Source organism: Ailuropoda melanoleuca, chromosome 11 (genome assembly GCF_002007445.2).
Source record: "Ailuropoda melanoleuca isolate Jingjing chromosome 11, ASM200744v2, whole genome shotgun sequence".
Taxonomy (NCBI): Eukaryota; Metazoa; Chordata; class Mammalia; order Carnivora; family Ursidae; genus Ailuropoda; species Ailuropoda melanoleuca.
In genome coordinates, this window is record NC_048228.1 from 41,456,006 (window position 1) to 41,480,037 (window position 24,032).

Here is a 24,032-nt window from a genome sequence, read left to right on the forward strand (position 1 = left end):
ATTCAAACAACGTGATTCTGATTTTGAGGCAGTCTGGCATACTGGTTAAGAACCTGGACTCCGACACAGGATTATCTGGGCTTGAATCTCAGCTCACTACTTGCCAGCTGTGTGACACGTTAGGAACTTTCCAGAAATGAAACTCTGAGCATATTAGTATTATTCCCTAAAATCTTCAAGGTACAATTTAAGAACTCCTTCGCTTGGTATTCAAAGCCTTTCATAACCTGGTCTCCGACTACCTTTATGGCAGTAGCTCTTCATATTGTGGACCCATAGACGAATTTGATGAAAACTACGGACCTCTCTCCACCCACTCCCCAAAACATAGAACAACAAACATTTAAATAGAACTTTAAAATTTTAATGAAAAAGAATAGACTTAATGAGTTATATGAATCTTTGTGGCAGGGTGGAATGTCTGAGCATGACGTTTGTTAGTCAGTGGATAATAAGCCTGCAGATTGAGAGAGACTGAAGTTGCAAATGATGGTGGGGAAAACTGATGAAAAAAATATGCTGAAGGAAACAGGAGATGGAAAAAAAAAAACCCAACACACATGATAGTCATTTCGGCAAGGAGGAAGAACTCTTTCTTCTTAAGAAATGATGGACAAGGGAAACAGTGAAAATACAGAAGGAATCTCAAGATACTCGTATCAGAAGTTGCCTTACTTCTGGTAATAAAAAGTGCGTCACTTCCTGGGAGCCAGTGGCCAGGAGCTTGAGAAGAGTAAAGAAATTCTGCTATGAAGAATGTGATAAGAGTCAGTAAAAACCACATGAAAGCTTTTATATAGCCCTGAGAGTTTAGATTAGGCTAGAATGCGTGAAATTTATTGGAGCCAATCAGAATGGTTTTGTGGCTTTTTCATGGCACTAGAGAAAGAAAACCATGGGAAACACCTAGAACTGGGGGGGGGGGGGGNGGGGGGGGGGGGGGGAAGACATGGGATGTATGATGGCACAGAGTGGATATATGTGAGGGATTCTTTTTTACTAGTTTGCAAACTTGAAGAACAGGAAATTCACAAAATGAATTATTCCTTGTACTGCAATGTGTTCAGTAGAGATTGTTAAAAGAAAAACGGATGAATAAATGAATGAAATAGTCAAAAGGCACCAAGGAACCAGGCTTGTAGAACCAGGATGAAGATGACAGCTGGAAGAACTGGGAGGTCATGCTGAGACAAAGAAGGAAAAATGGCCACTTGATGGAGAGGAAGTTGTGCATCATTCTTACGGCAAGAATTTACCTGGAGAAGTAGGCAGGATACAGAAGACCTCTATTTTGTTCAGCTTTGTACACTGAACATGAGTATGAAATAATACCATAATTAATGGAAAGAGTTTTGGGATTGAGAATCTAAATATTTACTAGTACTTTAAAAAAATGATTCCATCCTACCACAAGGAAGTCTCACGGTAAATAAGACAATTTTTAAAAAATTCCTCTGGCTTAAGATAAATGTGATTTGGAAAGATTTTAGGAGACATCAAACAATAGTTTTGTCTAGTTCTATTTAAATTTAATGAACAGTTAAATGGTTATTTAATAAGAACTGCTATTTTCCAAGGGCACTAAAGAAGTTTTTGTTATATTGTTATAGAACTGCCATGTTAAATTTTTGAGGGATTTCCCCAAGGTAACTTGAACAAATTACAAACCTGACATTGCAATGTACAGGACACTAAATAAAACCAACAAGGCCAAGGAGAAGACTCAACTGTACAGAAGCAATATGATTTTTACCTTACAAAGAAAAGTACAAAGTTGCAATAAGCCTATTTAGTAGACAGAGTAGAAAACTTCAGTCACTTGGATGTTACGCCATGCAATAACAATTTCACACCCCACATTGAGTGAACTTATTATTTTTTTTTAAGATTATTTATTTATTTATTTGTCAGAGAGAGAGAGAGAGAGTGCACTCGAGGGAGAAATAGGTTTCTCACTGAGCAAGGAGCCCAATGCGGGACTCGATCCCTAGACCCATGGATCATGACCTGAGCCAAACGCAGACACTTAAGCAACTGAACCACCTAGGTGTCCCATGAATTTACTATTTCTGGCAAGTGGCTGTTAAGTTCGTAAATAAATTTTAAGTTGAATTTCCATTCTTTGGTGGTGCTTCATAATTGTTCTTATATTATATTTCATGAGTCCATGTTCCCTTTCCTTTTCTCAATTCTTGGGTTCCTTCTGTGAGACAAATTAATGTAATATTGATTATCCCCTCTTAAAAGCATAACAATAAATCATTTTCCCTTGATGAACTGTTGGTCTGTAAATGTTCTCACTACCACACCTGCAGGGGCAGGGGGAGGGCACTGACTTATGATGCCTTATTGCTTTATAGTAATGGGGCACCAGCACTCCAGAAACATGGACAGGATGACTAGCTTTGCAGCACTACTAGGGGACAGGAAGACTTTTCTTCTTCAAAGACTGGGGTACAAGTGGGGAGTCTATGTTAATTAAAGTGTAGGCATCTCTTCTGTAAGCTTTTTGTATTCTGGAATGTATCTTTTAAAATGCTGTCAGCCATGTTCCTTTAATGTAGTGGCATGGCCAGATTAAAGTTCCCAAGCATTATTTACTACTCAGTCATGCTTCTAAGAAAGGCTAGGCTTTGTAAGTATGGGCTTTCTACTTCTGAATTAAATGATAAATTTAACTATTTCAGGAATTATCACTAAATTCACTGCAGACATAAAATTATTACAAACATGTACTTTACCAAGAGTGTATCTTGCATTGGTGTATACGGAGAGCCATATTTTGCATGCTTACAGATCAAGTGATCTAACAGGAACATTGCTTGGCTTTCTGAGATGACCTACTTACAGGCATCCAGTAGACACTAACTAGTTCCAGAGTAGATTTAGTCCACTACTCTGGTCTGCAGAAGAAGGGTAATCTCTAATTATCCATGAGGTGTCCTAACATTATAGACAACTTTTTTTTTTTTGAAGGATCCAGATACCACAGATATGTTTTCTATCCACATTTAAATGTACAATATAAGCACTTTATTTATTTATTTAAGATTTTATTTATTTATTTGACAGAGACAGACAGCCAGCGAGAGAGAACACAAGCAGGGGGAGTGAGAGAGGAAGAAGCAGGCTTCCAAAGGAGGAGCCTGATGTGGGGCTCGATCTCGGAACACCAGGATCATGCCCTGAGCCGAAGGCAGACGCTTAACGACTGCGCCACCCAGGCGCCCCACAATGTAAGCACTTTAGATTTGATCTCGATCCCAGGAATGTGGTACTAACTGAGTGATTAAAAAAGAAAAAAATTTATTATGAAAACTTCAACACAGACACAAAAACAGAGAGCACAATACATCCTCACATACCCATCTTCCAGATCAATAAAACCTAGTGATTGTTATTTTAATTAAAAAGTGTAAGACGATTTTTTTAAACAAAGAAATGCTCTTAAGTATTTATAGCATACGACAAAGTTTTATGAATGCCAAATTCTTGAATCTTCTGAAATGGACCTATTAATAATATTCAAATACACATTTTATAAAACGTACATTGCAATGTTAAAACTATAACAGCAAAATTTTAAGTTTTCACCATTATAATTGCAGAACTGTACTTGGCTTTTGTGGGATAAAATTAGATTCAATATCTAATTTGTTGACTTGCAAATTCTCAGTTAGTAAGTATTTAAATGAGGCCTACATTGTACAAATCAAGTGTCCCAGGGTCCACTTAGGGTCATGATTATTCCTCATTTCACTAGACAATTTCCTTCTCTTTGATTTCTTATGAGTACTTAGTTTTTAGATGTGGAAAAAAGTTGTAGGAAAGAATCTTAGTGTAGAAATAATGAGTGCAAAAGAATAAATGAGAGAGTAAAATCAGCCTTAATACAAGTCACCAAAAAAAGCAGCACCGAAGTATGTGAATAACTATATAAACACATAAATAAAACACATAGGAGTATATTGTCTCCAAAAAAAACATTTGGTAGAATAGCGGTGATAGAATGAGAAGAATAAGGTCTACAGAAGAATGGCTTAAAGAATTAACATTTGGAGAGAAGTCTAGTTATAGAGATTCCGTAATCATACATACTCTGACAATTGGAGACATCTTTTCATTTCTAGTACTATTTTACCATAATTAAGAATATACTATTCTTTTATCAGAAAACAAGTTAAAAAATCTGACATTTTATTATTCTTTAACTATACTCTGATCCTTTATTTTTATTTATTTATTTATTTTTTAAATGTTTTTCTATTATATTATGTTAGTCACCATACAGTACATCCCCGGATTCCGATGTAAAGTTCGATGCTTCATTAGTTGCATATAACACCCAGTGCACCATGCAATACGTGCCCTCCTTATTACCCATCACCGGTCTATCCCATTCCCCCACCCCCCTCCCCTCTGAGACCCTCAGTTTGTTTCTCAGAGTCCATAATCTCTCATGTTTCATTCCCCCTTCTGATTACTCCCCCCTTTCTTTATCCCTTTCTTCCCTTACCGATCATCCTAGTTCTTATGTTCCATAGATGAGAGAAATCATATGATAATTGTCTTTCTCTGTATACTCTGATCCTTTAAACAAAAATCACTCCAACCCTAATGTCCTATCAACTCCACTTATATAGTAACAGTAAGAAGCAGCTTTTCAATAGGCTGGAGTTTAGCCATAAGTTCTTGAGAGTTAGAGTCACAATTTCTACCACCACTTAACACACTTAACACTTCAAAAAAAATTTTCACACTTAACGTTTTAAACATATGAAGCTGTAGTATGTGATCATGAACACTATACTTCTACTATTTAGGATATTATGAAGATTTACATAATATTCTGCGCTTATGTAAAGCTATTTCAGATGAAACATTCAAGTCTATAATCTTCACATTGAAATGAAACTAAGCCAGCACAAACTGTAATCTAAAAACATCATTTACAAGTGACACATATTCAAGCTCAGACAAGTGACAGGCAGAAAGTGAGACTCAGACAATTGCAGTATCAGGAAATAAATAACTTTAAAAATTTTATGAACTCTGCATTTTTAATGAAATAAAATATTTTTATAACTAAATATTTCAATTTTCAAATACACCGAAGAAACAAAAACATTAACATTATGTTTTCATGTATGAAGTGTTTTTCTCTGTGCTTTCTTATTAGGGGATTAATTTTTAGGGATTAAAGAGCACTCCTTTTATATGTTTACTAGAGTTCACTGTATTCTGTTACACCATGCTACATGATATATGAATAGAACATATTCTAAAATCCCTTGAGAGCTAGACATGATCAATAAAATTTTTAATCAGGAGGAACAGAACTCATGCAAGTATAAAGACAAATAATTGAGTAAAGATACATGGAGAAATGCTCTGTGAACTGTAAATTACTTTATAGATGTAAAATTTGTGCCGAGTAGGAACAGCAAAAAGAAAGAAGTCTTCAGTTTCCTCGAGCTATAACTGCCTAGTGTTAACAGAGCAGCCACCAATCTGGGCTGCGTCTTGCATCTGGGCTGGCTATGCCACTCTTTTAGAATCCTCCAGGATCCTGTGTTGTTAGGACTTCACTACCCCTTCTAAAGCTTTCAAACAGTCCAGAGCTCTAAAGGAATTGACTGCATTTGCGGTTGGTTGGTCAGGTTATGACTTCTCTTGGAGTTGGACAAAACACAGGAGAAGGAGGCAGGATTTCTCCTCACTAGGCAGAATTCTTCAGAGACTATCGTTTCACATATCTGAAATAGCACTGACCAAATACCCAATATTAATAGCTACACTGTAATACTCAGTTTAGATTAATACTTACTAGCACCTAGGGTATACTGGTAGATACTAAGGACACAGCTATGAATTAGACCATGCCAACTTGCCAACTTTCTTCTTTTCTTTTTCCGAAAGGTATATATATATGTATGTATGCATGTATGTATGTATGTATGTATTTATTTGACACAGAAAGAGAGAGAGTGAGAGAGCACAAGCAGGGGAAGGGATAGAGGGAGAGGGAGAAGCAGGTCCCCCACCAAGCAGGGAGCCCGACTATGGGCTCGATCCTAGGACCCTGAGATCATGACCTGAGCTGAAGGGAGACACTTAACTGAGCCACTCAGGTGCCCCTAGACTATGCCAAATTTCTGATGTTTATAGGAGAAACAAATTCCTCAAAACAAATAATTTCAATGAAAAATAAGATTTCATCCTAAACTGGGAAGGTGAGACAAAGCTTCCTGAACCTGGCTATACCTGAAAGCTTTTTTTATTTTTATTTTTTTTAAGATTTATTTCTTTATTTGAGAGAGACAGAGAGAGAAGGAGCGCACTTGTGAGTGGGGGTAGGGGTGCACAGAGGGAGAGGGAGAGAAAGAATCTTAAGCAGGCTCCACACCCAGCAGAGTGAATGTGGGGCTTGATCCCAGGGCCCTGAGATCATGACCTGAGCCTAAATCAAGAGTTGGACGCTTAACTGACTTGAGCCACCCAGGTGCCTCAGTTTTGGACTTTAAGAGAGATAAGTTTGGGGGCACCTGGGTGGCTCAGTTGTTAAGCGTCTGCCTTCGGCTCAGGTCATGATCCCAGGGTCCTGGGATCGAGCCCCGCGCTGGGCTCCCCGCTCAGCAGGAAGCCTGCTTCTCCTTCTCCCAATCCCCCTGCTGGTGTTCCCTCTCTCGTTGTGTCTCTCTCTGGCAAATAAATAAATAATAAATAAAATCTTAAAAAAAAAAGAGAGAGAGAGATAAGTTTTGAAGAAAAATTTCTCTCTCCATAACATGTCACTGGAAGTATCCTACATGCTGAACTGTAATATTTATAAACCCATCCCCTTGTTCTTCTGAAATGCAACTATAAAAACATGTGAACTTTCAAATTCAATCTTCTCATGAAAATGAAACATTAAGGTGCGTCAAGACTAAGTGCAGACTCACATACTTCAGTGCTTACATATTCTGGTTGCACAACAGTTTACGCTGCACTCAAAAGGCGTCACAGAACAGCAAAACTAGGCTAGACCAGAGGTCACAACACTGTTTTCTTTAAACAATATTTAAGGTTAAAGTAAAGTAGATTGACTTAAAACTCCTTACACAGTAATACTTAACCGAGGTCACTTTTGAAGGATTTAATTATATCTGTTCTTCCTATTCCCTTCTACTATTTATACAGAGTTTTGACTGTTGGAAGCAAAATGCTATTCATGGTCCCCACCCAGGGTGTGTAGTGCTGTTCATACTATACTCACAGTACTGGTTCCAAGTCAATCTCTCATAATCAGGAATGTGCTGCCAACCCATACAGCAATGTTAAGTAGGGAGTGTGTGGTAATTACATACAAGAGAGATGGTGACAGATACATCCATTAGAAAACAGACAATATGTCAGATTTTGAGATGGAGTAGAGAGGTGGAAAAAAGATACTAGGGACAAGAAAGAAAGGGAAAAAGTAAACTAGGACTGTCCTATGCTGGGGTAAAAGCAGCAAAATGAAAGGAATAAAGCAAAAAAAAAAAAAAAAAGAGCATTACATCAACTTTTAAAACTAATTTCCATGAGATAAACCTGTTATGTTTCTTCCTGCCCCTTCCTTACTGCTTTATATTTATATGTAGAAAACTATCTGAAAGATTAAGTATTAACAATAATTATAGAAATAATCTTATATTTATAATTTTTAAACTTCAACTACAGTTTCTTTCTCAGGGTCTTTTCCGTTCCTTTCTTATTTTGTTCTCAAGGAAGTCAGAGCACTCAATGTTAACCACTGCTTTTTGGTAGTTTACATTCTTATTTCACTGGTTACAGGATAACCGTCTTACAAGATCCTACTGTAGGAAAGCCCCATTAAAACACTATGTACCACAATAGAGTGCTCAACACCACAGAGGTCCATCTTACCTCCTACCCAGGGTGGTTTGCTGCAGAAAGAACCAAAAGTGCCTCATTTGAGCCTTTTTTTCATTATACTACCTTGTTTCACTGTATTAAAAATTATATAATTTTATTAGGAAGAGACTTAAGGGGTTTGTTAGGTGGTTAATTGAATGCCCAACCTTCCAGTTAGTAAAAAACTTTCCAAATAATGTATCTGAAATGTATCTCATTTCTGTTTGAAATCAGAATGGCAGAATGGGAAAAAAAAATTTTATTCTAGGTTTTAAGAGATCTGGACTCTAAATACAGCTCTGTTATAAATTATGAATTATGTATCTCCTTTGGCAACCTAGTCTACTCTCAACTTTTGAAAGGTTTAAATAGTATCCAGATTCCTTCTAGTACCAAACTCTGCTCTCCCCTGTGTGAGTTGGCTGGTTGATGTTGTCAGCTAAGGAAATGCTACAGAGGTGATTTAGGTAAAGGCTCCTTTCAAGAGGACGGACTAAGGAAAGGGCTATACATACATCTGAGGTTGAAGTGGACAACTGTCTTTCCTTTTCTTTTTTTAACATTTTATTTATTTGAGAGAGAGAGAGAGGGAGAGAGAGAGAGACAGTAGGGGAAGGAGAAGAGGGAAAGGGAGGAGCAGATTCTGCGCTGAGCGCGGAGCTGGACACAGGCTCGATCCCACAACTCTGAGATAATGACCTGAGCTGAAATCAATAGTCAGATGCTTAACTGCCTGAGCCACTAGGGTGCCCCAGACATCTGTCCTTCTAATTAGTTCAATGAGCCTTCTTGGATGCTTAAAAGGACCAACCAATATTGGGCAGTTACTTTTCTTGCAATTGCTGTATTAACCCAATGAACACTGGAACACATATTTTTTTTTTTTTAAATTAGGAAGTAACACAGAGTTGGAAATTCTTAGACTGAAGCTCTGAAATCTAGATGGAAATCCACAGTCTCCCATAATGATGGAAACTCTATCATTAGCTAGTTACGTGGTCTTGGGTAAGTTATTAAATCTTTATGAGCTCAGGAATATGTACTCCAAGACCTCTTCTAATTCTATAATTACTGACAGCCAGTAGCAACTGCCAGATTTAAAGATCACAAAAAATGTACAGAGCACTTTTAATATTTTTAAATGGCTTAAAACCAGAATACTTAAAAAGAAATGTGTACATTAGCAACATCCACTGTTCTGCTTGATTTCTCACACATAAAAGGGATCTGTGGAGCCTACTTTTCATGAGAATTAAATGAGATAAATGGGATTTGTATTGTTTTCTACTCTTTTTTTCTTCTTTGTATACTAGCTAAAATCTTTATATTAGCAATCTGCACTTTTGTTTGAACAGCTAACATAAATTATCTAACTTTTAGAAAGTGCACAATATAAAACCAGCAAATTACTAAACTAAATAACTAGAATTATTGCTTTTGAATTCCAAACATCAAACATTCTTTTTGAAGAACACCTTTAGTCTAAAGCAAATATAATTTATGACTACTTGCAAGTTATTACATAATAACGAGGTTTATTTAAGATGGTATAAGTATTTCCATAATATACTAACATTTTCAAGGTGTTTGTTTAACTTGGTTATAAAATACACTCTGGGAAAAAATGGGTAGGTTCTTTGTGAGAACAAATGCTTTTGAAAACTTCAATAGCAAAGAAAGATTTCAGGACGAAAATGGTCCTGTATCAAAAAATTCAATGCATATTTTATTTTATTATTTTATTATTTTTTATTTTTTAAAAGATTTTATTTATTTATTTGACAGAGACAGCCAGCGAGAATGGGAACACAAGCAGGGGGAGTGGGAGAGGAAGAAGCAGGCTCCTAGCAGAGGAGCCTGATGTGGGGCTCGATCCCAGAACGCTGGGATAATGCCCTGAGCCGAAGGCAGACGCTTACCGACTGCACTACCCAGGCGCCCCTGCATATTTTATTTTTTAAAAAAATCTTTTCCTTTTCTTTTCTTTTCTTGTATCTCTTGTAATGAATATAAAATTTCTAAATTTGGAAATTATGTTTTGTAACAAGTTACCATTTTTAATAAATAAGGGTCAATAACATTATACATCATCTTTGTAGATATATATGCATATTTGGTAACAAGTTGGTCTATTTGAGTTTCTTTAACACATGTGCCTGCACACATTCCCTGACAAGATAAAAAGCTCATATGCAAACTAGGACCTACTTTGGCTTAATATTCATTTTATAGGTAATGAAAAAATCACCTATTCAAACAAAATATACCAGACTAGTGTAGCATTATTTAACACATTAACACATTAAATATATTAGTGTTTTATTTCTTTGCTGTTTTAATGCTAAAACCAAGGTTCAAGGGTAAAACACTTTTCTCAGACTGCACTAAACCATACTACTATTAATTTACCAAATATGAAGTGAATAATTTTATAAAACACACACATGAGAACATAGGAAATTATGATTTAATTTTTAATATCACATGTTAAGAAAGTATATTACTCAACTTCTTAAGTGTTAGAAATAGTCATCTATATCGGCATGTAGCTTTGCTATTTATACTGAGACTATCACAGTTTTATCTATTTGAATAAGTAAGAGTTTGGGTTTTTTTCCCCACAATGGGCAAGAATTCTACACATAAACACCTCTACGAGGGTATGTTTATAAGGGCAGGCTAAGTTATTATTCATATGCTAGTTGTGCAACATTACATAATCATGAAGTACAACTTCTGAAAGAGAATACTTTATGCTACAGAAAGTGTCTTTTCTGCTACAACTCTAAAAGCTTACTGATCAGAGTAAAATCAGGCATATAACAACTTCCTAAGATATTTTCTGTCCTTGAAAGTTTTCAGATCAAGATTGTATACAATCATCTCATAAAGCTGGCTAATTTTCTCTTTAAATGCACATCAATTAACTGTTCAATAATTTCCTTTATAATTTCAAATTCATCACTAATTTGCAATTCCTGAATTGAAAAAAAGAAGCAAAGCTTCTCTCACTAGAAGTAAAACACAATGGGTCGAGGATGTTCAGTCCAGAGCTATGCTTAAGCTTAAGTAATAGAACAAACATTTAGCAGAGCACTTTGAAGGTAATCTGTATAAACAAAAATATTCCACTGGAACAATGGCCGTAAAAATGAATATGACCATGATTCTGCCACTATTCTTGTTGAACTAGAAACACCTTAAAGTTCTCTTTCAGCTATGTCCCGAAGTTTGTCTACCAAGCCAAGGGGAGATAACAAAAGTTTAATCTTCAAAAATGTAGAGGATTAGATTGGTAGTTCTAATTTGTTTTCTCTTCCACTGATATATGTTAAAAATAGCCTCTATCCATGTCTAACACATAACTTTATTCTACTCAATATTGAGGTTTGTGTGCCAATCAAGTATTTTTGAACCAGAGCTTTTCCCTGCAAATAATAATTTATCACTGATAAAGTTGTTTTTTATGCACCTTATACTATTGTAATAATTTGATTTGTTCATCACTTTACATTCATTACCTAATCTACTTTTGTTAAGCACATTTTGCAGGTGGGGTAACTTACACTTGAAGGGATTAAGCCCAGCTGCTGAAGGAAGGATCAGGTAGCGACTGATGCAGTAAATAATTCAAACCTAGTCTGTCTGACTCTAAATCTATAAACCTAAATACCACGACTTTTAAAAAACAGATCTTAAACTTCATTCCATACCAAACACATTATAATCTGCAGGAATTGTGTCCCTAAGCTTGTTTTTTGAAGTTGGTGGTTTGGTAACCAATGTACTATCACCAGTCTAGTCTGCCTCCCTAGAATTGCTGATTTTGATTAACTGCCTCTTATTTCCATGAACCAGTCCTTTAGGAAAGCCTCATGAGACTGCAAGATAGATGGTGCTGTGCAAGATTAAAAAGAAGTAAACCTGGCTCCTGCCTTAAGAAGCTTACAATCTAAAAATATGTTACCCAAAATATTAACGGGCTATTGAAGTGCCTGGACTGGGTTGCTTACTAGAGATGACTGTGGGGGAGCAGTGCAGTTTGATTATGGTTTGGGTGGAAAGGAGGACAGAAACTGACAGAGAAGAGACTAACCTGGGTGTAAAGGTTTGGCAGTGGAAATAAGATTTGTGGAAAGTTTAACAACCCTTCTTTATTTCAAAACACAATTTTAAATATTTCAATTCAGTTCTCTCTCAAACACATACAAAATTACTAACCTTCTACATTCATGGCTTCCCTCAGAACCTGAAGTTTCTTTTGTCTCTCTCGAATTCGGTCCAAAGCACTTGATATTGCTGAGGATGTGGGCAATTCTCGCATGTGAAACACTGGATCCACTTTCTGAGGGCCAAAGATATCCAAGGCTATGCTTCCATCTGAGTATCTTGCTTCCTTTTTTCTAGGAGTAGTTGAAGTCCGCACCGTTACTGCCTCAGGGAGATACTGTCGGAATCCACCAGTTTCCCCAGGAAAGTCTCTGTCAGCTGTGCAAAGCAAGTCCATGGATGAAGCCCAAATCTTCTTCTTGGGAAGCACGTCAATGCCAGGGAGAATTTTTTTTTCTGGGCCACTAGTTTTGAACAGGTAAGGGGAGCAGGCATTTTCAGAATCTTCGTGTCCAGAATTATTATCTGATGAAATGTCCTTGAAATAATCTTCCTCATCTTGTGTGTCTCTGATGGACAGAAATCCCATAGATTTACTAAGCCCTTTGTTAAGAAAGGTCTGATGAGAGAATGGAGACTTGTGTATGTCTAGAACATCAGAAGTAGCGCTTCTTCCTGGAATGATAAGAATCTATCATGTATGTACAGAATTTTTAGAAAATAACTGGAATGTAACCTTACTATTGACAGTGAAAGTGCTGGTAATTTCCTAAATCTTCCTAATGGAGGATCAGGGATGAAATGGGTGGTAGTGATAATGAAAGTGAAAAGAGATGCTATGTTTGTATAACTTTTCATAGTCCAATGTTTCTTACCCAATAAAAACAAAAATGTATTGAACTCACTTTTTTTAGTATTAGTATTTTATATTCATCAAAGAGGAATTATTTGGTTTTTAGAAATAGACAAAAGTAAAAAAAAAATAGGCAAAAGTTTCTAATACTATCCAGTTTGGCAGAATATTATCCATGAAATAATTTGGGGTAATAATAGAATGTAGAGTATACTCCTTTAACTTCTAAAGATATAATCAGACATGTATCACTTCAACATAAAGCCCTAGTATTTTCTGGTCATTTAAATATTTTTTAAAGATGAAACAAAGAATTCTTGCTATATTCTGGATGAAAAAAAGATTGCAGCATTTGGAATTCTTAAGTATCAAAGTTTTATTACAATTAGGTATGTTTTCATAAAATTTGTTTGAAAGCCAGATAATTTGATTGTTTAAATTATGTAAGAAACTTAATTTTTCCAAGGCAGATCATCATGTACTGCATAAGACTGTTTTTCCTCTTGAACATAATGCATTATTATTCTTTAGTCCTTGATGTTGATGCAGTCAAAAGCCAGTAAGTCATTCTAATTTTTTTATGGCACCAGTCTATAAATGCATTGAAACAGCAAAAATGCCCAACCAGAAATTAATTTTGGGACTCACAGAGTCAATAACACAAAAAATCATCACATATTGACATAGATTGTCACAGACTCTAGCTTCTAATCTAAGATAATTTAAAACTGATAAACACATATATATTATAGTATTTTAAGAGTAAATTACATTCTTAAACCACATATTGAAACTCATTAATTTAAAATTTTATTTAAAAATAGAGAACAGAGATATTCTTGAAAACTGATAGAATACATTAGGTAAAAAATAAGAATTGAAAGGACTTAAGGATCATACAACCACAGATGAAACAACAATCTGCCTTCTTTAACTGCCTTGACTACCAACATGTAGCCAAAACTTAGAGAAAATCAAGCAAGTGAGGATTTTGGCAACATCATAAACTCATAGTCAGACACCCTGGATACTCAACATCAATGTGTTAACAGTAATTTCACTCATTCTTCACAATGCTTCACTTTTCCTCAATCTTCAAATTTCCCACATTAACTCCCTCTTTTTTCTAATGATTTTATCTCATATTTTACCAAGAAAATAGAACCTGTCAGAAGAGAGCTTTCTCATTTTCCCATGGCTAATTCTATATATCTACCCATGTCTGCCAATCTCTTCTCGTCTCAAAAGATGAAATGTGCTACCAGTTGAAGGCCAATTCCCAATATGCGTTCAGTCCCCCTCTTCTTTTATGTTATCAGAGATTTTACTTTTTTGGTTAACATCTGCCCTCCATCTTAATTAACCCCCTTTTCTATTGAGTCATTCCCATTAGTATACAAACATGCTTTAATATCTCTGTAATAAAAAGCAAACTAAACAAAACTTCTCCACTGTTACCACATTTCCTTCTAGCTCCTGCTGTTTCCAATTTCTAATTTCCCATTCAGTATTCTACTCAATTTAGTCAACTTCCAACTCCTCCACACCTTGGCAATTCTCATTAAGTAAAGCTAATGACTTCCATATTGCTAAATCCAAAAGACATTCTGCATCCCTATCTTACTTACCTCTCAGCAACAACTGATGGTGATGACAGTTACTTAATGAAGCACTTTCCTCTTTTACAATACTGGTTTTCTCCTACTTCTTAGACTGCTCATTCTTAGTCTTTGCTTTTTCCTCCTCTACTGGATATCCAAATGTCAGATTTCCTCAGGTTTCAGTTTTAGAATCCTATTCTTCACTCTCTTCTTGTATAATTTCATCTACTAAGAAGGCTTTAAATAATTAACTAATTACATACTGATAACTCCCAAATGTATATTCTTGGCACCAATGTCTTCTGGGAGCTCCAATCTTATATAATTGAAACTTTTATTAGTATATCTTAGAAGCACCTCAAACTGAACATGCTTAATACTATTTTTATTTGTTTCCCACATCCAGAGATGTCCATTCAACCCCAATTTTTCCAATTTCAATAAGTGGCATCACTATCCAACTGACTGCTCAAAACTGAATCTGGGCACTATCCTGAAATCCTTCATCGTCCTTATTGCCTGTATCAAATCCATCAGAAGTGCTGGCCATTTAACTTCTCAAAGACATCTTTCTCCATGTGATTATTTCCATTTTCACTGGCATCACCCTATTCCCAGTTAACATTATCAGTTGACTAAAAAACTACAATGGCTTCTGGATAGGCCTCCCTTCTTTCTTCACCCAACTATCACTCTACTCAGCAGCTCTCTTATATATTAGGACCTTTATATATACTCTTATATATTAGGACCTTTATATATACTGTTTTCTATGCCCTGAATGGTCCAGACCTTTCTCATGGTTAGTTGTTTCGTATTCTATACTTTTATTTTACATATGACTTCTTCAGTGAGGCCTACCATAATCACTATTGAAATAATCGCTTTCCAAGTGTATCATGAGTCTATCCCATTTCTAACAGGTAGATTTAGCATTCTCTTATAGGTCATTAGTATTTACTAACAATATATTAATGGGCCATGGTATCCTAAAAGAGCCATATCTTCTCACCAGCCATATGAGACTTAAAACTAATTGCTAATAAGGTGGCTCTTGGATAATTACTTCTCTATAAATGCCATGTGTTTGCTTTATGCAAATAAGTAGATATAAAAATATTTCAATTCCTATTTATTAAAAGTCCAGAAAGTTTAAAAAAAAAAGTTCAGAAAGTTACCATTTTTAAATTCTGCAAGGTAGTACAAAATTTTAATGAAAATAATTCGTTTAAAAGTTTGCACTACCTTCCTACTCTGCTTCTACAAAATATGCCAAATTTAACTATTTCTCAATTTGCTCTACATGGCTGAAAATCCCATTATGATAGCTGACTTAAAGTCTCATGACCATTATTTATAAAAGATGATTTTTTTAAACCATAATAAAGTCTCTTCTGGTAGCCAATAAAACAAACAAAGGAATGGGTAAACAGGAAGAGGAGTGAGAAAGAAAGAAGGGGTGGGGGAGGGAATGATACTCCTGAGGAAAATGGGCAAAATATCGTGGATGTGTGAAACAAAGTTCAGGGTGATATGTACATACTTGTTAGACATGGCCTAAGGTAAAACTCTTAAGAGCCATGAGTCATAAAGGCATTAAAGGGAGAAACTGAGTGTGGATCACCTTTTGAAGGAAGAAAAAGGAAGTGCAGGAAAGAGATGTTTGGGCCCCACAGGCGTGTGCCTGCCTGAGGTTCAGGGAAGCCAGTCGTACCTGACGGTGGGAGGTAGCAACTCAGGCTTCTTTTCCGTGGGTGGGAGAGTTAGATAGCCTCTCAAAGAAAACACCATGAAAGATAACTGATATCAAGAGACTACTGTATACCCATCTTTTATGCTTATTTTCAATTATCCTAAGCATCTTCAGTCCATCATTCTTCTTGGAGAACTTCTCAATATTAGAAACACACTTGACATGATCGTGTATCTGTTTTATTTTTGTAACTGCCATCAATCTAGTATTATATTTAGTAGTGAAACCAAATGCATCCTCTAAAAGAAGTTCATTATCATACAAGGTAACTAGGTTTTTGAAATGCTGTAGCTAATTTCTTATGTCGTGTTTCTTCTTTAATTTTTGTTCTATATGCAGTACAGAAACATTTTTATTTGCAGTTATTTTGTCTACTTTTACTACTGTACCTTGTTTATGTTTGTTAGAACCAACAAAGCATGGCTAAGAGTTTTCAGTAGAAATGGAGTCACATCCATTTGAAAAAACAGTCTTCAGATCACTACAATTTCTAGCTTTATAGGAACATGGCTTGGAGCCTTTCCTATTCCACTCAATTGGGAAAGACCGTGGCAGGTATGGCCCATCTCCTGTATGCTTGGAGTGACCTTTGGCTACATGGCTGGCCTTGTGATTTCACCACTCTGGATATACTGGAATAGAAAGCAACTTACATACAAGAACAATTAATTGGAGCAAAGGGAGAAGATATTTCCTTGTGCAGATTCCATGAAGACTGTGCAGAAATGTATATGGGCTAAGCCAGGCAGTTCCATTTACAGCATTGTTCTTTATGTAGTTACAACATGTAGCTTTTTAAACTAGGAAACCCCTGAGATATTGTACCTTCTAGCTGAAACAAAGTATTTATAATAGAAAAAAAAAAAAGGAAAAAAGATGTTTGGAGCTAGGTGGTTTCTCCAGTGGGTCTAATAGCTTAGAACTGCTTTTGTTTGCTTTTTTGGATGAAAAAGGAGACAGACATACCTTTATCTGGGTAACGGAGAGGGGGATTTTGGCTGGTACAAACACACCCTTTTAAAATCACATATTCCTAACTGGCTCTCAATGCATTTTGTCCTAGCAGTGATACTCAGTATCTTCAGCTATACAACTGGATATGGAATTGCACGATTAACACTTCACAAGTGAATAAAATATATATAGCATCACATATCATATCATGGTTGCCTTATATTGCTAAAGCACTACTGGAAAAATTTCACTAGTCTGGGAACTAAAAATGGGAGTTCAAATATAGAATCTGGCCCTTTAAATGAGGAGAAACAGGAATTCTAGGCTCATTTATATTAGGTGCATAAGCTGCTAGACCAGTAAAAACCAGGTACTGTTGTTAATACCAGAGCTACTTACTTAGTAACTTTATTCGAGACTAGATAAAATGCAATTTCTTCAACTGATGTCCAAATCTTTCTAAACATGTGCGGCTATTATAATTATTTTATTTAACAGGCAGTAAACAGCCCTGAAATCATTAAGTACATCTAATAGCTGTGCTCACTATCATAGCAAGTTTGATCATAGAAAGTTAATGTTATTTTTGAAGGCAATGCCATTGGAGCTACTCTTAAAAGATTTCAGGTAGATACTTCTTTAATATTTCCACATCCTGGGAGAGTTACTAGCTCCTTCCACTATACTCACAGAGTATGCTGGCCCTCTCTTAGGATATATCTTTCACTATATTAAAATTGTCTATTATATTAGATATCTGTCACCACTCCCACTCATTTCCTCACTCCACCCCCAACTAGAACAGTTAACATAAGAAACCATGTCTTACCTGTTTTTGTATTTCTAGTTCTTGATTAAAGGCATTCCAAAACAATGCTTATAGAATGGGTTGATTACATAACTTTTTGAAACCTTTTTAAAGCCAATTTAGGTAGCATAATCTACTAGAAAGATTACTGTCAAAACACCTGGGTTTTAATTCTAGCTTTACCAAATTCAATCCCGAGCTTGGGCAAGCCAGCTATGCCATGTTTGATTTCCATGTTTCCCCCTTCCTTCATCTACAAAGCTGTGGACATTACTTATTACACCTTCTTAAAGATGACAGGATAAATGAACTAACACTTAATGAACTATTATGAGCTCTCCCGAACAAGGGCAACACAGGATTCTAAATTCCGCCTCCCTCTTGTTTCTGCTTTATTTTCCTCAGCATATCATTATCTACCCAGGGGGAATTTAAAAGTTCTTTTGAGAGGAAATCATGAAACCAGAAATCAAAAGATCTATAAAAGTTTTAGATTCTATAATTTAAAAAATCAATTTATTCAAAACAGGATAAATGGTGACTATACGTGGATTTTCCATCTCTTGGAAAGGCTCTGAGATCAAAGAGAGTTTACAAACAACATTAGATTACATACAGTTGTAAGTATCCAGATAGAAAATGAAACCATAAACATTCTCCTTTTGGAGAATACACAGCTTGCTAAAAACTAACTGGGGGAAAAATAAATAAAAATAAAAGATTTTAAGAACATAAAAAATCTTCATAATAGAACATATTCCATTTATTTTAGTCCAACTGAAAAAAATCTCCCTTGTAAAGTACATTGTGTTTTAACTATATTTGTTATGTATGATTAACATCATCCTTAATTGGATATCATCATTCACCTTTCCCTCTCACACAAGATTCAAAACACTTAAGCATCTCTTGGAAGCTAACTTCAAAATGACATTTCAGTATTGAAAGAGGCTCCCCGATTCCCCATCTGTCCTCACAAGTGGGAGGTACACAAGAAAGGAAACATGATATTGTTAATACACCCAAGTTCTGAAGCACTATCATGCTGATCTGATCATGGTGTAGGTTTCCGCCTCAAGCTTGGCAGGAAATGTTTGATTTCTTTTTGCTGAGTGAAGCCATTTTATTAGCATTGGCAGTATAAAATAACAAAATAGGGGGCAGACGGCCCACTAGTTTAGGCCTTAGCTTCTGTAACAGATCTGAGAGGTAAGATATAAGGAGAGACCTTTTAAGGTCATTGACTCATAGCTAAAAAATGTTATTGTTAAGTTTCAGTTGAACAATCAAATCACTTAGACACAAGGCATTATCCCTAAAATTGCTTACTCTTTTAAACCTAATTCTGTATCTTACTGCCCATTCTGACACCTTCTTTATCGAAAACTACGGCCAGGAGCCTAATAAACCAACGTTATCAGTACATAAAGGTTTCTGGCTGGTTCGCACCAAAGAGAATGTTTTCGTAACCATGTCATGTAACAAGGTCATGTGTAGTGCACATGACCACCGACAGTGAACTGCACTGCCCAAAAGCACTGGGGTCCTGGGAAATAGATCTTCTTCACAAGGTCATTTTTTACTCTTAAAGATTTTATATTATGTTAGTATATGACACTGATTATTAGCTGCTAATTGCTTGTGTGGTAATGAGTATAATTAGTACATTATGTTGATTCTGTCTTTGAGATATGGTTTTATACATCTATTGAAGGTAAATTAGAACCACCCTTGAGCAGTACTACTGTGGAAAGCAATGGCTAAGAAGACCTGAAGAATTCTCTTCTATTACACTCAATCTCAAAAAGGCTGTTGTTTCTTTCACTGGAAGCACCTCTAATTTTACCCAAAGTGTAAACATAAACAAAATCTGGTTTATCTTGAGTGACAAATTGTAATTCCTTACAGATTCTCTTGAGTTTAGATATAGGGGAGATTTAATTCTCTAATAAAGGGAAAGGACTATTAGAAAATAAAATCAATGGACAGTCCATTTAAAGATTTCTGTTAAATTATTAGTTACTACAGTCAGCCCTAGATTATCTGCATTTGGACAGTCTATTAGTCAAAAGAATTCTCAAAAGCTATTAAACAATGATACTGAATATTTCTTAATATTATAAAAACAAAATCACAAATAAAAGGCACTAATAATTTGGTTTAAAACTTCTATTTGTTGTTATAGTAAGAAAATAGTCTAATAATATGAGGCAAGATGGTTAACTACAGGTTTTCTTTTTACTTTGCAAACAAGTTAATGTTTAAAATAGGTTATCAAAAAATAAATTATAGAGGCTATATATTTCTTTACAGACCATTATAATTGTATTGCAAAAGTATTATTATATCTAATATTTTTATAAAACTTTTTCTCATAACCATTCAATGGACAAATTCATTTATCATCTACAAAAACTAATGTGCTTAATATAGGTTTTCCTTCTCCCTAGCATCTATGTCCAGAAAGCTTGACTTTGTATACATTTTTATTAAAAAAATATGTGTACATGTAAATGACAAGAAAATAATCTGCTATATAAAGTATGTTATAAGCTACATATAGATTCAGTTCAATCTCTAATTGTTACCACTGAAATAGTATGTAATAATTAATGTCTGTAACAAGACTGAATGATTGAAAGCAATATAATCCAAAATATGCTAACACTTGAGTCTTTAAAATTTGATAAACTAAATATGGCAGAGTAAGCTTTTTTCTTTTCTATAGAATTTATGTTGGCTAGGGATAAAATGGGGGACTCATATATATAGGAACATTTCTTATTTTTAGAAAAAACAAACTATTTAAAAATTAATAATCAATAACATAACGTTACAGTTACTAACTCAACAAATAACAAACAAGCAAAGCAACTTCAATTCCATAACATGGCCATTTAATGATACATGGAGATGACAAAAGGGAATTCCATAAAGAAAGAAAAGAACAGGAAGAGAAATAAGGAAGGAAGGAAGAGAGGAATAAAGCTGAGAGAAAGCAAGGGAGGGAGAGGGATTGGTGGAAAGGAGGAAGAAATTAGAAAGATGATAAATAAGAGAAACAGAAATCATTTAAATCTAACATTCACTTATTAACATGCTCATAATGTCCCCTTGAAAAAGACTCTTTCTGCTTGCTATTGACATTTAACTATAATTTTCTATTACTCAGTTCTAAAACAGGAGTCTGACTGAAAATCTGATGGATTAATGAAGTGCTGCTCTTCTTGGCACCAAGGTTCATACTAGATCATATCTCAAATCCTAGAATAGTTCTAAAATAAAGGGAAAGTGAGGGTATGTGTTGTGATGAGCATGGGGGTTCTACACAACTGATGAATCGTTGAACACTACATCAAAAACTAATGATGTACTATATGCTGGCTAATTGAGCATAATAATAAAAAAATAAATAAAGGGAAAGATTTTTACCTACAAGAAGAGGTGTGTGTATATATATATATTTCCTTACTATATTTATGTCTCTCTATATATATACATTTATAGAGAGAGAGTCCTAAAATCAACTTATGGGGTTGTGATTCCCATGGAAAAAAAAAAAAAAATAGCTAGAATAGAAAACAGAGTGCAGCAAAAATAATGTTGCTTTCTGAAACTTTGTTTCGGTAGTGTTTATGTTTATAAACGTTCTTTCACCTTGCTTTAAAATATATTTTTATTATAAAATTTCATGATAAAGAAAATAAATATTATTGCTACAATAACAATACTGGAAAGGAAATGATTTACTGTGGGAGTTCTTAGTAATGTTTTTTGCATAATTCTAATGGATTTATATATTAACACAAGTAGTGTTCCTGTTTCCTGTCTCCACTTTGCATAGTTATATTCTAATTATGGACACAATTATCAGATTTCCATGCTAAGTAGGTATGATTTCATTAAAAGAAACAATGAAATAAGGTTAAAACTTAAAAATTTCCTATTAGTATACTCTTCTTACCTGTTGGTAATCCTTTTCCTCTCAATCGGTCTCGAATAGCTTGGCTTCGATCAGGCTTTTGTTCACTGTTATGGGAAAGTTGATCCGTCTGTACACAGATAATAAAAAATCAAGTTTGACAGAACAATCTTCCTTTCATTTTCCTGGTAATTATCTACAGAATGACACTAGTTAGACAATTTTTGTGGAGTATAGCATTAAGTAAAGACATTCCACATTTACTATTGTTATTTTGTTTTCCTTCATAGGGTTTATGTAGCTCAGTTCAGGCCAATTCATCTTCGGGAAATGAAAGGCAGGACAGAGTTGTAGAAGAATTATCTGCTAACTAGGTAACAAAGTTAGCAAACTGAAGTAGTAAAATGAGTTCCATCTAAAAACAGTCAACTAGAGGAATTCTTTTTTTCCTAACTGATAACTAAATGTAGTTTAGTTAGTCGAGTTCAATTATGATTTTAAAAACACATTAATTCTGGTATAATAAGGCTTTCTCCTGATTATAACTAAGCATTGAGGGTATTGATTTTAACTATTTTCAAAAATAATTTTCTAGATTTTTTTCTGCCAGAAATTACATTTGAGAAATGCTTTAAACCAAACGGAAATATTGAGTGATGACAATTAAAGTTACATCAATGCTCTTCTGAATCTCCTTTATAACAAAAGGAATAGACTTAAGCTTTACTAACTTTAACCGAGGGTACTCATTTAAAATAAAGCATATCATTTTTTTCCTCCCTAGCTGCTCGAAACTTGGCTGCCATCATGAATGACACAGTAACTATCCAGACCAGGAAGTTCATGACCAACCGACTACTTCAGCTGAAACAAATGGTCACTGATGTTCTTCATCCCAGAAAGGTAATAGTACCTAAGACAGAGATTTGGGAAAAACCAGCCAAAATGTACAAAACCACACCAGATGTCATCTTTGTGTTTGGACTCAGAGCCCATTTTGGTGGTAGCAAGACAGCTGGCTTTGACATGATTTATGGTTCTGTGGATTATGCAAAGAAAAATGAACACAAACACAGACTGGCAAGACATGACCCATATGAGAAGAAAAAGACCTCAAGAAAACAGCTAAAGGAAAACAAGAACAGAATGAAGAAAGTCAGGGGGACTGCAAAAGCCAATGTTGGTGCTGGCAAAAAGAAAAGGAAGTGTCTAGCAGTGAGCTGGAGATTGGACAACAGAAGGAGTAAAGATTCTGCAGCGACTTTATCTGTGGTAATTATGCAGATTTTTCTTGAGAGGATTAATAAACAAAGAACTTTTTAAAAAATTAATAAAGAATATCAGAGGGGCGGGGCGCCTGGGTGGCACAGCGGTTAAGCATCTGCCTTCGGCTCAGGGCGTGATCCCGGCATTATGGGATCGAGCCCCACATCAGGCTCCTCCGCTACGAGCCTGCTTCTTCCTCTCCCACTCCCCCTGCTTGTGTTCCCTCTCTCGCTGGCTGTCTCTGTCTCTGTCGAATAAGTAAATAAAATCTTTAAAAAAAAAAAAAAAAGAATATCAGAGGGGAGGTGCATGAGGGGATGGGTGAAATAGGCAAAGGGGATTAAGAGTACACTTATCATGATGGGCGGTTGAGCACTAAGCAATGATGTATAGAATTATTCAATCACTATACTGTATACCTGAAACTAATCTAACACTGTATGTTAACCATACTGGAATTAAAAATAAAAAACCATACTGGAATTAAAAATTTTTAAAAAAGTATTAATGGAAAAAAAGTATATTCTATTTAAAAAATAAAATAAAAGCATATTAAATTTGATCAAATTCCACATTATAAGGGATGAAAAATTAGAACACTGGCTTTATATAGATGATCAAGTACAGTAGAAGCTTCAAGAAATAAATGAAGGAGAGATAATGATGAAGATAATGATGAAGAGAAATTACTTAAATCTGGCATCAAGAGCATGCATACATGTTTGTTCACACACACATATATATACAATCATTTTCCTCCATTAGTGGGAGAATGTGAGAAATCAATATTCCTCCATTAGTGAAACTTGTTTGAATATGGATTAAAAATCCACTTATGGTAGTAGTTTAAGGTAGTATATTCAAGG

The 24,032-nt window shown here is 35.1% G+C and overlaps 2 protein-coding genes and 1 pseudogene across 14 annotated transcripts in view; 2 read left to right on the top strand and 1 right to left on the bottom strand.

Annotated features, from left to right (window-relative positions):
* PTPN13 (protein tyrosine phosphatase non-receptor type 13) overlaps positions 1-24,032 on the bottom strand; it is a 193,061-nt gene that overhangs the window by 81,771 nt on the left and 87,258 nt on the right. For 12 of the 13 annotated variants that reach the window (XM_019806210.2, XM_019806223.2, XM_019806208.2 and 9 more), the window contains 2 exons: positions 21,943-22,030; positions 12,121-12,684 (listed from right to left, as the gene is read on the bottom strand). In XM_019806210.2, coding sequence (XP_019661769.2) covers positions 12,121-12,684; positions 21,943-22,030 — 652 coding nt within the window. The remainder of the gene's footprint in view (positions 1-12,120; positions 12,685-21,942; positions 22,031-24,032) is intronic. The other variant, XM_019806238.2, reaches the window with a different exon arrangement.
* On the top strand, positions 12,811-16,903 carry LOC105240257 (annotated as a pseudogene).
* Positions 22,708-23,223, top strand: LOC105240258 (40S ribosomal protein S24-like). Its single transcript, XM_034672011.1, has one exon. The coding sequence runs from the start codon at positions 22,708-22,710 to the stop codon at positions 23,221-23,223; it is 516 nt and encodes a 171-aa protein (XP_034527902.1).

Coding starts and splice junctions, on each gene's coding strand:
- LOC105240258 (XM_034672011.1), top strand. CDS start 22,708: ATGAATGACACAGTAACTATCCAGACCAGGAAGTTCATGACCAACCGA.